We start from the raw sequence: 15,188 nt of genomic DNA on the forward strand, positions 1-15,188 counted from the left end.
GTTTCTTGCCAAGCTGAAACAAAAGTTATAAGACAGTTTGCAGTAATATGGAAGTCAATCATAGAATGAGTGTTCATCATTGAAAAGCAAATTTGTAAGGAGATCTTAGTTATTTGTAAGAATAATAGGGTTATAATAGTAAGGGATTTTAACTTTCCACACATAATCTGTGACTGCCATAGTGTTAAGAGCTTGGATGGAGTGGAATTTAAGTCTGTACAAGAAAATGTTCTTATGTGGATGTACCTACTAGAGAAGGAGCAAAGCTTGGCCTTCTCTTGGGAAATAAGGCAGGGCACATGGTGAAATATTAGTAGTGGAGCATGTTGGGGGCAGTGATCATAATTCTATTAGTGTTAAAATAGTGATAGAAAATGATAGACCTGATCTAAAAGGTAAAGTTCTAAATTAGAGAAAGACCAATTCCGAGGATATTAGACAAAACTTTCAAAAGTTGACGGGGTGGGGGGAGGCTATATTCGCAGGTAACGGTGTTAGGTTCCTTTCTTGAAATTCTTACATGCTTGATGCACCTGCAATGCGCCACTTTCTATTAGCAGCCATGATTTATTTCAGCAAGTACAAGTTTTTGGAGGATCACTTAATACTTAGGGTGTAGGTTTGCTCGCTGAGCTGTAGGTTTGATATCCAGACGTTTCATTACCTGGCTAGGTAACATCAGTGGCGACCTCCAAGTGAAGCCTCTTTGTGATACTTGCGTAGCATGTCAAGCAAGGCTGTCTGAGCAAGGGATCTGTCCTCCCTTTATACAGGGTTTCACATCTGTTGGTTGTGCATGCAAGACTCAACTCCCTGCTATTTCCCCCAAAGTCAGGTACCACCCAAAAACAATCTAAAGTGGTTAAATTATTTCCAGAAATGGTGTGTGATTAGGCTGTTGCTCCAGCCTGGGTGTGATGAGGCTGTTGCTCCATTAACAGAATATGTTTAGTCAGCCACATCCTGCCTGCAAGACAGAAAAACACACCCAGCAGAACAAATTAATCCTTTAACATCTCAACGCAACAGTTGGAAAAATGGAAAGCCTTCAAAAATGAGATAATGAAAGTCCAGAGATAGTTTGTTTCTGTTGGTGTGTGAGGTTGGTAGCTGTAGGGAATGCTGGATGACTGGAGAAATTGAAGTTCTGGTCAAGAACAAGAAGGAAGCATATGTCATGTATAGACAGCAGAGATCAAATGAATCCTTAGAAAAGTAATATGGCAGTCAGAGTATACCCGAAGGAAATCAGGAGGGCAGAAATGCCACATGAGAGAACCTTAGCAGATAGGTCTAACGAGAAAGAGATTACATTAACAGATCTACAAATACATTAAGAACAAAAAAGTAATGTAGAGAACAGAGCCTCTTAAAGATCAGCAAAGATGCCTACTTATGGAACCACAGGAGCTGGGTGAGATACTAAGTAGTTATTTTGCGTCACTGTGGTGAAGTATATAGAAGCTAGACAACTTAGAGAAATGAACAGTGATATCCTGAAAAGTTTCCATTTTACAAAGATGTTGTTGCTCGACGTTTTAAAAATTTTAAAAGGTGGATAAATCCCCAGGACTTGATCAAATGTATCCTAGAACTTTCTGGGAACTGATTGGTGGGGCCCCCTCCTGAGATATTTGTATCATTGATAGCCACAGATGAGGTGCTGGAAGACAGGGGTTTGATTAACGTGGTGCCATTATTGAAGAAAGGTGGTAGGGAAAAGTTGGGGAACGAGAGAAGGGAACCTGACGTCATTGGTGGGTAAGTTGGAGGGAATTCTGAGGGTACAGGATTTAAATGTATTTGCAAAGGCAAGGACTGATTAGGGATAGTCATGGGAAGTCCTGTCTCTGTAGCTTGAGTTTTTTGAAGAAGTAACTAAGAGGGTTGTTTTATGGACTTCAGTAAGTGGATAACAAGGTTCCGCATGATAAACTGGTTAGCAAGTTAGATCACATGGAATCCAGGGCGAACCATTTGATACAAAATTGGCTCAAAGGTAGGTGGGAGAGGGTGATTGTGGAGGGTTGGTATTTGGACTGGAGGCCTGTGATCAGCAATGTACCAGAAGGATTAGTGCTAGACCCAATGCTTTTTGTCATTTATATAAATTTATTTGGATGTGAGTATCGGAGGTATATTTAGTAAGTTTGCAGATTACATCAAATTTGGTGGTGTTGTGGACAGCAAAAGTTAGCTCGGTACAACGGGATCTTGATCAGATGGATCAATGGGTCAAAGAATGGCAGGTGCAGTTTAATTTGGCTAAGTGTGAGGTGCTGCATTTTGGTAAGGCAAATCAGGGCAGGACTTGTACACTTATTGGTAAGGTCCTGGGGTATATTGCCGAATAAAGAGACCTTAGGGTTCACATTCATAATTCCTTGTAAGTGGAGTCACAGGTAGACAGGGTAGTGAAGAAGGCGTTTGGTATGCTTGCCTTTATTGGGCAATGCATTGAGTGTAAGAGTTGGGAGGTTATGTCGCAGTTGTACAGGACATTGATTAGGCCACTTTTGGAATACTGTTCAATTCTAGTCTCCCTTTCTAGAAAAAATGTTTGGGAACTTAAAAGAATTGAGAAGAGTGATGCCAGGGTTGGAGGGTTTGAGCTACAGGGAGAGGCTGAATAGGCTGGGGCTATTTTTCCTGAAGCTGAGAGGTGACCTTGGATTATAAAATCGGGGGCATGGAGACAGTAAATTGGCATGATCTTTTCTCCCCAGAGTAGGGTACTCCAGAACTAGAGAGCATAGGTTTAACATAAGAGAGCAAAGATTTAAGTGATATAAGGGGCACCTTTTTCATGCAGAGGGTGGTGGATGCATGCATGCAATGAGCTGTCAGAGGAGGAAGCTGGTACAATTACAATGTTTAAAAAGCATCTGGATGGGTATGTGGATAGAAAGGGTTTAAAGGGATATGGGCCAAATGCTGGCAAATGGGACTACATTTATTTAGGATATCTGGTTGGCAAGGACGAGTTGGACTGAAGGGTCTATTTTGGTGCTGTACATCTCTGACGCTGACTGTAAACAGAAGATGTGCCATACTTTGTTTTTCTGTTTCATGGGCACTTTGAAATAGACTAAAATTCAGAAAAATACTGTAAACGTGTTTTATTTGTTCAGTGTATTAGTCACACATTGTGAAAGTTCATAAATGTGACCCCCTGTCCTGTGTTAGACTTATATTGTTTTGTTTGGGAGTGAAGTGCAACTAATTGGAGCAACTACTGGATTGATAGTACAAGAATGCTTACATTATGATGAACTTGAATAGCTAGCACCTGAAATGTGTATCAGAGTTTTTGAGGAAATTATTTTCTGTGACAATTATCATTTGGTCTACAAGGAACTGTTTATTTACATTTAATAGAAATATGCACTCGTGCGATCCATATTTGAATTAACATTTGAGTTTTTGTCTTTTCCACCTTCGAGAGTTTGTTCTGTAGATGTCAGAAGAGATGCGTTTCAATCTAATGGAAGTTTAGTATGTGCTAATGGAGGACCGTTGAGAAGCACTTTTGACAATCCCCAACTTTATGTGCATCAAATGATCTATCAGTTTTAATTCTATTTGTTTGATAACGTATTCATTCCTGTCCGTACAATGAAACCGTTAAGGAAAGTAAAATTTATTCTAGAATTTCAATTTTGCCAAGAAGTGCTAATCTCTTGGCAAAAAAAGTGCATATTTAAGAATGAATGATTGGAAAGTTTAATTTACAATATTTGACTATGTAAGTGACCTTCATTATCTTCTGAGGTTTCCAAGGCCATACGCAAGCATTTTATCTTCTCCCCTGCCTGCACCCACCACTCCCAAAAACAAGCAAGTTCTCAACACTTGATCTTGATTAAAGCAGTAATTACTTCCAAAAACAAAAAGGAGAACCTTTTAATATGTGATGTTCTTTTAATTGAACATTAAAAGTGCAGGCATTTATTTATAAGTAAAATTATACTTGAATTTCAGAATGGTGACAGTACAATATGTTGTATAAAACATTCTACAAAATTTGGAATCCTCTGTAATCTCTATATTAGAGTGCTCAAAAGCCTTTCCTATGCAATAATCACCTGAAAGGCTCTAAAACTTCATTATATCATGTTAGCAAATGAGACTCTAAACATGTTCGTTTAAAAAAAAAATTACAATGTATTTAGATGGTACTGTTTAAAACAAAAAGCTTGTAAGCAGCAAGTAATGTCCAAGCATTTTTGTTTGTCTTAAACTGTTGACAAAATGTGATGAGTTGCTTGCATTTTACACACCAGTCCAGTTTAAATTAGTACTGATGTGTTGGTTCAGTGCTCACTATGAATAATGAGTTTTTTCTAAGAATAAAATTGGAGTTCTCTTAAGTAGGTTTGTCTTTTTAAACACAGGCCCTTCCGTTTCGAAAAATACAACACAGCATAACTGCACAAGACCACCAACCCACCCCAGATAGCTGCATCCTGAGTATGGTAGTGGGCCAACTTCAGGTAAGCGTATTTCTGTTTGTGGTCTTTAATTTCATTCAAATCTCTAAACTGCACTGACTTTTACTAAACGTGTTTGTTCTGCTGTTTATAACTTCCTATTAGTAGAATGGTGTCTAAATCACTTTTTTAAAATTTGCATTCACATATATGGGTGCACAGTTAGAAATATATCTAAAATAGCAGGAAAGTATGTAGGAATTAGGAACAGAAGTATGCCTTTTGGTCCAGAAAGCCTGCTCTGCCATTCAGTTAAATCACGAATAATCATCTGTCTCATTTTCCAGCAGTGAACCCTTGATGTCTTTAAAATTTAGCAAGTTTTCAAACTCTTGTCTTGAATATACTTGACTGAACCTCCTCAATCTTCTAGCAAATTCCACAATTTACTGCCCTCTGAGTGAAGAAATTCTTCTTTGTCATTGGCCTAAATGGCTGGTATCTTAATCTGAGACTGTCTTTCTTGGCCGACCACTACCTGCCTCTCCTAAAAGTCGGGGGAACTGTGTTTCCTAAGATTAGCTGTACGCATCCTGAATTGATGCCTGATTGTAATCTATCTTCAGTCTATCCTGATTGGACAATTCCACTATCCCAGGAATGTGTCAGATGAAACCTTGTTACTCTCCTATGGTATGTGTATTGTTCCTTGTGTAAGGAGACCAAAACTGTACACTATACTCCACTCTCCAGGGTGCAGTCTCACTCAATCTTGTACAATTGAACCAAGATGTTATAAATTCCTGTGTTAAAATCCCCTTGTAAAAAAGCATAACAAAACCTGCATTCCATCTTTGAATTAAATTCCTTAAAAACTAAAGGTAATTCATGATTGCATACTTGTTGACTGTTAAAATCTTTTTAAAGTGGTTTTATAAATCTCTTGGTTTGTGTTCTCAGTCCCTGATAGATACCTCTGCTGCTGCCGTTCAGGAACACACTCCTTTTTCACTTTGAGGAAATGTGACATTATGTATTTGAGTAGTTCACCAATAAGTTTCAACTTGTGAAAAGTTCAGCAGAAGGTTGCAACTTAAATTACAGCTGTTTTTCATGTGACAAAGGGCAAATGGAAGTAGTTTATATGAAGTTTATATGAAGTTATGCACCATAATTTGTTCTGTAGGTATACACCCTGTATTAGAAAAAGCAAGTAACTAAAGGAGTTGCTAACTTTCTGCATGTGCTGTTGCTATTACTGCTGTGATGGGCCTGTACTGACACACTATATCCTGGTTGTGGAAGCAATCAAAAAATATAGGAGCAGACGTAAGCTGTTCAACCCTATGAGTCAGCTCTGCCATTCAGTGAGCTCATGGCTGATCTGATAATCATCATATCCATCTTCCTGCCTTTTCTCCATATCTCTTGATTCCCTTAGGAATTACAAATCTGTCTGTCTCAATCTTGAATGTATTTAATGATTCAGTCCCTACAGCTTTCTGAGATAAAGAGTTCCACACATTCACCACTCTCAGAACAAATTCCTCTTCATCACTTTCTTAAATGGACAACCCCTAACTCTGAGGTTATGTTTCTGGTCCTAAACACTTAGTGCTGCGAGTAGTATTGAAGAGTAAGTCTTAGGCAATTATAAAAGTAATAGAAGATTTTCAACTTCTCCAGAATTAACTGGGGTAGTCATTGTGAAAGGTTTTGAGGGACCAGAATTCTTAAATCATCAGGAGAGCTTTATAAGCCAATATGATGAAGCCTCTTCAAGAGAAGAGGTGGTCCTGACATAATTTTAAGTAATGAAGCTGGGCAAATGGTTGTAATGTCATGGGATGTGCATTTTACACAGTGATCATACTTTCGTTGGACTAAAGGTGATTATGGAATAGATCAGAGATAGGTTTACAGACCGATCCTGAACAGTGGGTTGCATTCAAGAAGGAAATGTGGAAAAGTCAACATCTTCCAATGAAGAAAACTAATGGGACCTCATCCTGTGAATGCTGCCTAAGAAAGGATATACAGCATTGAACTAAGAAAAATGGAGGCCAGTGGCAGAAATTGACAGCAGAGTCCTGAGAGGAATATAGAATGTGCAAGAATAAATTTAAAAGGGAGAGTAGGAGAGCTAAAAGATGCTATAAAAGGTAAGATAAAAGAAAATCCAAAGTTATTTTACAGATACATTTTGGGGGGGGGGGCGGGGGGGAAGGATAATGAGGGAAAGAGTAGGGCCCCTTAAGGGCCAAAGCGGCAATTTGTGTGGAGCCAGAGAATGTAGGTAGGGTTCTCAATGAAATACTTCTGATTGTTGTTCACTAGTGAGAAGAACAATATGGGTATAGAAATCAGGAAAAAGCATAGTGATAGTGTTTTTAAAAAAGCATAGACAGAGATGATGATTTACATATTCACGCAGGCTTAAAATTAGATAAATCTCCAGGACTAGATGTAATCTATCTTGGGCTGTTCATTGAGATAAGGGAGGAAATAGCAGGGCACTTGCAAACATTTTCAACTCCTCTTTGGTCACAGGAGAGGTTCTAGAGGACTAGAGGTCACCCAATGTGCTATCATTAGCCATAAAACATCGGAGCAGATATTAGGCCATTCAGCCCATTGGGCCTGCTTCACCATTCAATCATGGTGGATAAGTTATTCAATCGCTTTCTTCTCATCTCCCTTAATCCTCTTAATTCTGATGAACCTATCTATCTCAGTCTCAAATATACTCAATGATCTGGTCACTACAATGTTCTATGGCAACAAATTATGTAGATTTACCACTCTTAGACTAAAGAGGTTTCTCTTTATCTCCATTCTAAACTGTAGAAGCAATTCTGAGGAGCAGAATTAGTGTGCATTTGGAGAAGTGGATTAATCAAGAACAGTCAGTATCATTTTGTTAAAGGGTCGTTATGTCTGACCGTTTGATTTTTTTGAAGAGGTAACCAGCTGTGTAGATGAGGACAATACTTTTGAGGTTATTTGGACTTCAACAAGGCTTTTGATAAGGTAATGCAAGGAGAGTGATAGCAAAGATAAGAGCCTTTGGGATCTAAGGAAATATGGCTAATTGCATCAACGATTGGCTGAGTGGCAGGAAGCAGAAGGTGGTGGTTGAGGGGTGTTTTTCTCACGAAGTCTGTGTTTGGGTTTCTGCAAGGATTTGTGTTGGGTCCTGGCTGTTTGTGATACATTTAAAATCGAAATCATTTATAATGTAGGAGGGTTTATCAGTAAGTTCACTGACATGACAAAAATTGGAGTGATAATAGTGAAGCCTTAGACTGAGAGAGGGTGTAGATGGGCTGGTCATATGGGCTGATCAGTGGCAAATGGAATTCAATCCAGATAGATGAAAGGCAATGCACTTGGGCAGAACGAATAAGGCAGGAGAATCCAGGAAAAATGATAGGACTCTGAGAAGCACTGACGATTGGAGGGACCTTGATGTACATGCAACTGGTCCCTTAAGGAATCTGGACAGATGGATAAAGTGGTTAGGAAGCCAACATAGTGAATTGCTGACACACAAATTTCAAGAGGACGCAGCTGGAACTGTACAGAATGCTTGCTCAGCTACAGCTAGAGTATTGTGTGCAGTTCTGGAATTCACATTACGGGAGGGATGTGGTAGTATTGGAGATGGTGCAGAGGAGATTTACCAAGGTGTTGCCTAGGCAGGAGAGTTCTTTTAGAAAAGAGATTGAACAGACTAAGGTTGTTTTGTTTAAAGCAGTAGAGATTGGCAGGGGACGTGATTCAGATGGATAAAATTGAGGTGCACAGATTGGACTGGAAGAAACATTTCCTCTTGATGAAGGGATCAGTGACTCGGAGCTTAGATTTAAGGTAAATGGCAGAAGGTTTCAAGGAGATATGAGATTAAAAACCTTTTTCACCCAGAGGTGATGGGAATCTAGAATTCGCTATCTGTAAGAGTGGTAGAGGCAGAAGTGGGATCAAGGACTGAGTTGAAAACAAAAGTAAATGAATCCAACTGGGTTAAAGTATGGATATTAAGATATCCAGCAAACTTTATTTTAACCAGCATCTTATGAACTGACACACTCAATAAACTGACAAAAAACTTATACACCTGAAATATAGGAGGTTTACTGTATTATCGCAATGTCAGAGTAGTCAATTGAGGGTGCAAGTTAGAAGGATCTATGCTAGGAAGTTTTATTTATGCTGTCAATAACATACATTGTGATGTGTATAAAGCCTTGCATTATGTTGGTGTGTTTTTACATTGATTGGACCTTTTGATCAAACAGAATATTTGATGAACTGGTCCTATAGTTTCCAGTTCACAAACATTTTGCTGTGTTTAACCTTCCGTAGTATACTGACAATTAATGGAATTGAGTATTGCTAATGTCTCGAATTACTCAACTTGATATCCCACAAACCTGCAAGTGGGATGGAGTTTAATTTAGATAAATGCGAGGTGCTGCATTTTGGGAAAGCAAATCTTAGCAGGACTTATACGCTCAATAGTAAGGTCCTCGGGGAGTGTTGCTGAACAAAGGGACCTTGGAGTGCAGGTTCATAGCTCCTTGAAAGTGGAGTCGCAGGTAGATAGGATAGTGAAGGTGGTGTTTGGTATGCTTTGCATTATTGGTCGGAGTATTGTGTACAGGAGTTGGGAGGTCATGTTGTGGCTGTACAGGACATTGGTTAGGCCACTGTTGGAATATTGCACGCAATTCTGGTTTCCTTCCTATCGGAAGGATGTTGTGAAACTTGAAGGGGTTCAGAAAAGATTTGCAAGAGTGTTGCCTTGGTTGGAGGATTTGAGCTATAGGGAGAAGTTGAATAGGCTGGGGCTGTTTTCCTGGAGTGTCAGAGGCTGAGAGGTGACCTTATAGGGGTTTATAAAATCATGAGGGGCATGGATAGGATAAATAGACAAGGTCTTTTCCCTGGGGTGGGGGGAGTCCAGAATGAGAGGGCATAGGTTAAGGGTGAGAGGGGAAAGATGAGACACCAAGGGGCAACTTTTCAGAGTGGTGGTGTGTGAAATGAACTGCCAGAGGAAGTGGTGGAGGCATTTAAAAGGCATCTGGATGGGTATATGAATAAGAAGGGTTTGGAGGGATATGAAGGGTTTGGCAGGTGGGACTAGATTGGGTTGGGATGTTTGGTCAGCATGGAAGAATTGAACCAAAGGGTCTATTTCCGTGCTGTACATCTGTGACTCTGACTGGAAGAAGAAAAAGAAAATGTAGGTAGAGTAATTAGAGGACTGCAGCACCCATACTGAAGAAACCGGTCTTAGCAAGTAAAATTTGCATGTTGAAGAGATCTGTTGGGACAGTGCATTTGAGAAGTAGTTGTCATTTTTAGTATCATAACAGGAATAGAATGATTTAACTGTAGGTGAGTTAAAGCTTCTGTGTTATCTTTCCTGACCATGATGAGCAGTTTTCATTTAACTAGTATTTTTTAAATAAACGGATACTGTAAGTTTAGATGTAGGACTGTTGCAACATGTAAGTTAATATCAAATGTTTAATATTTAAGCTGTACAGTTAGCAACGTCTGAATCACCTAAGAGTTTAATTGTGAAGTTTCTGGTTTGAGTAGATAAATTCAGCTTAATGTAATGCTTTTAAAGCACATGAAAATTATTTGTCATTTAAATTTTGTTCAGTGATATTTATGGAACTGCTTTGGCACTCAAGGTGCGCTAACAGTTACATTTTGGAAATGTTTTTGACGTGCTTGTGCACCCTGCCAAATGAAGTATTTGCTCTCTATTTTTCTCATGTTTTCTTATCTGGTTAGTGAAGCACTTTCGGATTATGTAGAAGAATTTAATCAAAATGACTTGGTTGTTTCTGAAATTGTTTTATTTCCTGTGGCTAAACTTTCATCCAGAGTTCAGTTTCTTTCTCGTCCCTACCTGCCAGCACTTTGTCCAAATCCCTCCAAACCCTCCTTATTCATGCCTTTTAAATTCCTCCACCACTTTCTCTGGCAGCTCCTTCCACACGCGCACTACCCTCTGTGTGAAAAGTTTATTTTGTAATAAAGTTACTATGTTTATTTTGCTTTGTTTTGAAATTGTGTGTAGTCACCTTGATTTTATGTCAGGCACACTGATTTGAACTTACCAGGTACATAATCTTAAATGTTTTGAAACAGGAGACATTTGATTGTCTATTCTTGTCAAGTTTTCCTCTTCCTTTCCCTGTATCCGTTGCTTTCTTCCATTTTTTAAGTATGCATTTTCCAACATGTCATATGTTCGTGGTAAACCATCACATTTAGTAATCCATTGTGTGGTAAGAGTTTTTGTAAATAATACAAGTTGATTTTCCCTGATATTTAATTCCCGACCACCGAGAAACCAGGCTGAGAGCTGCCCAGAAACCAGGCCGCCTCTCAGAATTGTGAATTTGTGGAACTTGCTGCACAGAGTGCAGAAGAGGCAAACTCAATCAACAGATTCTAGAAAGAAATTGATTTCTGATGAAAAGCAGGATAAAGGGCTATGTGGAGCAGGCAGGAAAGTGGAGTTGAGACCAGGAGATGATCAGCCATGATCATGCTAAATGGCAGAGTGGGCTGGAAGGGCTGAATTGACTACTGCCACTCCTACTTCCTATGTTCATAATCCTGTCTATTACTTAGCACTTCAAACACTTCCAAATCGTGTAAATCATATGTGAGACTTCTGTCATTTCCTCTTAAACTTTGAATTGTAAAACAAGCCTCAACATTTTAGCCTTTCTTTAAGTCTGTAGTCTTTCAATCTTAGTGTCATTAGAAAGAGTCTTCATTGGATTCTTTCCATGGCAGAGGTATACTTTTTTTACGGTGCCCACAACTGCATTCAGTATTCCCAACTCAGGTTAAACCATAATATTTTACACAAATTGAATTACATTAATTTGCTTTCATGTTTAGCTAAATAAAAAATAGATTTTTTTGTCTTTGCATGGACAGGTTGGATTGAAGGGTCTGTTTCCATGCTGTACATCTCTATGACTATTATTTGCATGGGCAATGTCCACTTTTAATGATCATTTCATCTCTGCACCTGTAGATTCCCTCTTGCTTTTTGATGCAATTTTGCAAACATGAAATAATGTTGTTTTATTTTGACTTGCTGTCTGCAGTCGGTCAACCTGAACACCTGAAATTTTGTTCTAATTTTACCATCTTGTGAACATCCATGAGAAAAGTTAATTGATATTTTCAATTACTGCAGCTGGAATTGGAGAAGGTAGCAAATTGTCCATTGGCATGTCCAAATTCTTTCTTGAATCTGTCAGTTTGCTATTGTATGCACATAGTATCAGATGCATAGATCAGTTTGTACCAGTTTAGTGTACCAATTTTTTGACAAAAATATATTAGATTTGGGTCTTCAAGACTTCAGTTTGTTTCATATCAACAAACTGAACACTTGTAGGTTTAGCACTTCCTTATGCGTTTCTGCTTTGGATTATTCTCAGTACTTCAAAATATATTCTATTGTTTAGATGATAAAATCATAGACTTCAGTCTTGGGGATATTTTCTCAGAAGATATTTGAATTTTAAAATGTAGGAATATAAAATCATATTCTGTAACAGTCTGTTATTTCATCTTTTGTTCAGGCAGATGACGACCAAGTTATAGGCTTTCAACAAACATTTTTGTTGAAATGCCTGAGTGATACCTGGGTGTGTACCAATGAGGTCTTCAGGCTAGCACTTCACAACTTCTAATAAACAATCAACCTTCTCCTCTCTTGTCTTTCCTCCTCCCCAGTAAGCATTACATTTTGCAGTTTTGCATGTGTGTTATCTTCACAGCAATTTGCTTGATGCTAATGTGGGTTTGTTTGTCTTTGTGTAGTATTGAATTTTAATAATTTCACTGGTCTCTGTGTAATGTAGACATATAATCTAAATTATAAAACTTTGGATGTGCGTACATCTTGAGTTGAATACCATTGCATCAGTGTAATTCTCTCCTGTTTAGATAACTTGTTTGTTTTTGTTTAATTGGTGACGGTTAGCTGTTAATTGCTAATTAGTGAGTCATTCGTTTTGCATGATTTGGAGATGCTGGTGTTGGACTGGGGTGTACAAAGTTAAAAATCACACAACACCAGGTTATAGTCCAACAGGTTTAATTGGAAGCACACTAGCTTTCGTTTTGCATTTCATTTTGCATTAAGCTGAAACCTTGATCTTTAATGAACTGTTTTGCAGGTAAACTACGCAATTGCTTGTGGAGAACAGGAAACATTTGCTCGCATACAATATTTTGATCTGAATTGTCTGAGCCCATTTCTGACAAATCTAAATCCAAAGTAGCTAGTTAAATGATTTATTTGCAAAGTGTCAAGTATTATCTACAGTGGTCTGAAGTTTCCATTTTGGGTGCACGTGGAGTTGTCCATTTTTTATAATGTCAAATTATATTCTCTCAATTGTAGCAGAATGTCATCAAAGTTTAAAATTGCGTAGCTCCGCATTGGCAGCTGCACAGTCTTATGCAGATTGTGACTGTTTCTGGAAAGCCCCACATTTGTCTGTATCCATCCCTAATTGTCCAGGAGGCAGAGGTGAATATGCAGTTTACATGGTGAATATATGCCCATGGTGCTGATCTGTGTGAAGTTTTTAGGAATTTGACCTCGTGCAATTAAGGAAAAATGACATACAGCATGGTGAGGGATTGGAACAGGAATTTAGAGGTGGTAGTGTTCTCGTGCACATGTTCCCCTCCTTCTAGGAAGTGCAGGTGTACCTCGATTATCCGAACATGATGGGCAGGCACTATTTCGTTCAGTTAATCGATTAAATGCCTTTACTCTGAGGCTTGGAGCTTTTACAGTCTGCTCCCTGTTCAGGAGGTAAGGCAGCATCACAGCACGTGAGACCCTGCCCCAACATCCCCTGCTCCTAACCCCATTCAAAACCCCCGCCCTGAACCCTGTCCAACCCCATCTCTTTCTCTTCACCCATCCCCGCAGGCTGACTGAAAAGCACATTTGCCCTGTACAGGACAATGTGGGGAAGAGGGCTTTAGGGTACATCACTGTGTAGAACTCCAGGGAAAGTGTAGGGGGAGTGGCGGGGGGGAAGAGAGAGAGCGTGCGGGGAGTCAGTCATTTGGAGACGGTGCCTGTTTAATCACTGTTGGAAACACGTCTTCGATGTTATGTTTCCATTAGGACCTCGGTCTCCTTCGGATAATCTGGTTTTCGAACAACTGGTATTCGGATAATTGAGGTTCCCCTGTAGTGGTTATAGTTTGGGAGATGCAGGCTAAGAAATGTTGAGTAAATTTTTGTATGTTGTAGATGGTATGCACTTTACCACTGGGACACCAGGGCTAGAGAAAGTGAATATTTAAGCTGTGCATGAAGTGTCTATCAAATAAGCTGCTGACCTTAGCTTTTTGAGTGCTGTTAAAGCTGTAGTCATCCAGGCAAGTCAAAGGTAATCCGGAATATTTCTGGCTTTCATATGGATAGTGAATGGCTTTTAGGAATTAGGTGGTGAGTCATTCATTACAGATTGTCAATTCTGCCTGCTTTTCTGGCCAGTAACAGTTGAGTTTCTAGACAATGATAACTTCAGGATAGTGATGGGGCCTTGGTGGTGATGTCATGGCATGACACGGGGAAGTGGTCGGATTTTCTTGTTGCCAAATTGTTAAAATAAAGCATCTCAACCTCTTGAACTGTCATCTTATGCATAACAGTCACAAAATTCATCAGAACTTCTGATTGCAAGGTGCTTAATTTTTAATGCGATGTGGTTGGTTTATTGTTACAAGCATTTCATTTTGCCCAAAATTCCACTGCCTTTACAACCATTAAGTTAATTTACAGTGCGATTGTCATAAATTTGGCCAAGACTGTGGAGGAAATACTGGAATTATACAGAAAATTCATACTTAAATTGACCACCTAGTCTTCCTGAAGTGGAATATTACATCATCCATAGAAACCATTGTCCATTTGGGGAAAAAAAGACTAGAAAGGATTTACAATTTAAATGAAGCACCATATTGACCAGTAATTTGTGGTGTTCCACCATAAGTGGATACCAGTTGTTAGAAAACTTAACACGTATTGATGGTATGACTTTCTGGTAATACTGTAATAGTGTTGATTTCAGAACAAATTGCTCATATCAGAACTGTCCAGTACTCAAAGACCATCTGTTTTTCTTCAGTTATCTCCCTTTGTTTCCTCGAATTATCTGGAAAAGTTGCTATGACATCAACTATTCTTCAGTTAAATGCTGAGTGATAGTTTCTCATGAGCTTTGATGATGAGTCAGATGATTGACCTTTGCGATCACTCGAAGAATGTAGTCTTGTCCACCCATTTGAAAGATAAATAGCATGATGAAATGAGTCCTGATTGACTCGAGGGCTAAAACCATTTGCAGGATTCCTGCTGCCTCAAATCAAACAACAGTACAGATTAGGAACCTTTTAGCTGCTAACTAGCTGAAACTGCTGATCAATCAAACTGTGGATGTTTAGACTTTGAGGATGGTTGGACCAAAGAGGCTGTTTCTGTGCTGTATATCTTTGACTTTATGACTATGTGGGTAGGCTAAGGGGAAGTATTGGGAAATGTGGAACAGTTTCTTCAAGCAGAAAAACGGAGTTTTGAGACTTTTTGCTCAGCAGATCCAGTCTGGCTCTTATTTTAGGAACAGTGCTGATAATTCTGAAATTTGGGAAATTGCAGTGCAAATGAAAGGCTGATTGTTG

At 39.0% G+C, this 15,188-nt stretch overlaps 1 protein-coding gene across 9 annotated transcripts in view; it reads left to right on the forward strand.

The window, feature by feature from the left end:
• Window positions 1-15,188, forward strand: part of LOC122558466 (nuclear transport factor 2) — a 52,371-nt gene that overhangs the window by 17,761 nt on the left and 19,422 nt on the right. For 8 of the 9 annotated variants that reach the window (XM_043707090.2, XM_087995950.1, XM_087995944.1 and 5 more), the window contains one exon: window positions 4,395-4,493. In XM_043707090.2, the coding sequence (XP_043563025.1) occupies window positions 4,395-4,493 (99 nt within the window). Of the gene's footprint in view, window positions 1-4,394; window positions 4,494-12,061; window positions 12,215-15,188 lie in introns of all 9 variants that reach the window. The other variant, XM_087995949.1, reaches the window with a different exon arrangement.

This window comes from Chiloscyllium plagiosum, unplaced genomic scaffold, assembly GCF_037043375.1.
Source record: "Chiloscyllium plagiosum isolate Xiang-an unplaced genomic scaffold, Cpla_swu_hap1 HiC_scaffold_17, whole genome shotgun sequence".
Classification (NCBI taxonomy): Eukaryota; Metazoa; Chordata; class Chondrichthyes; order Orectolobiformes; family Hemiscylliidae; genus Chiloscyllium; species Chiloscyllium plagiosum.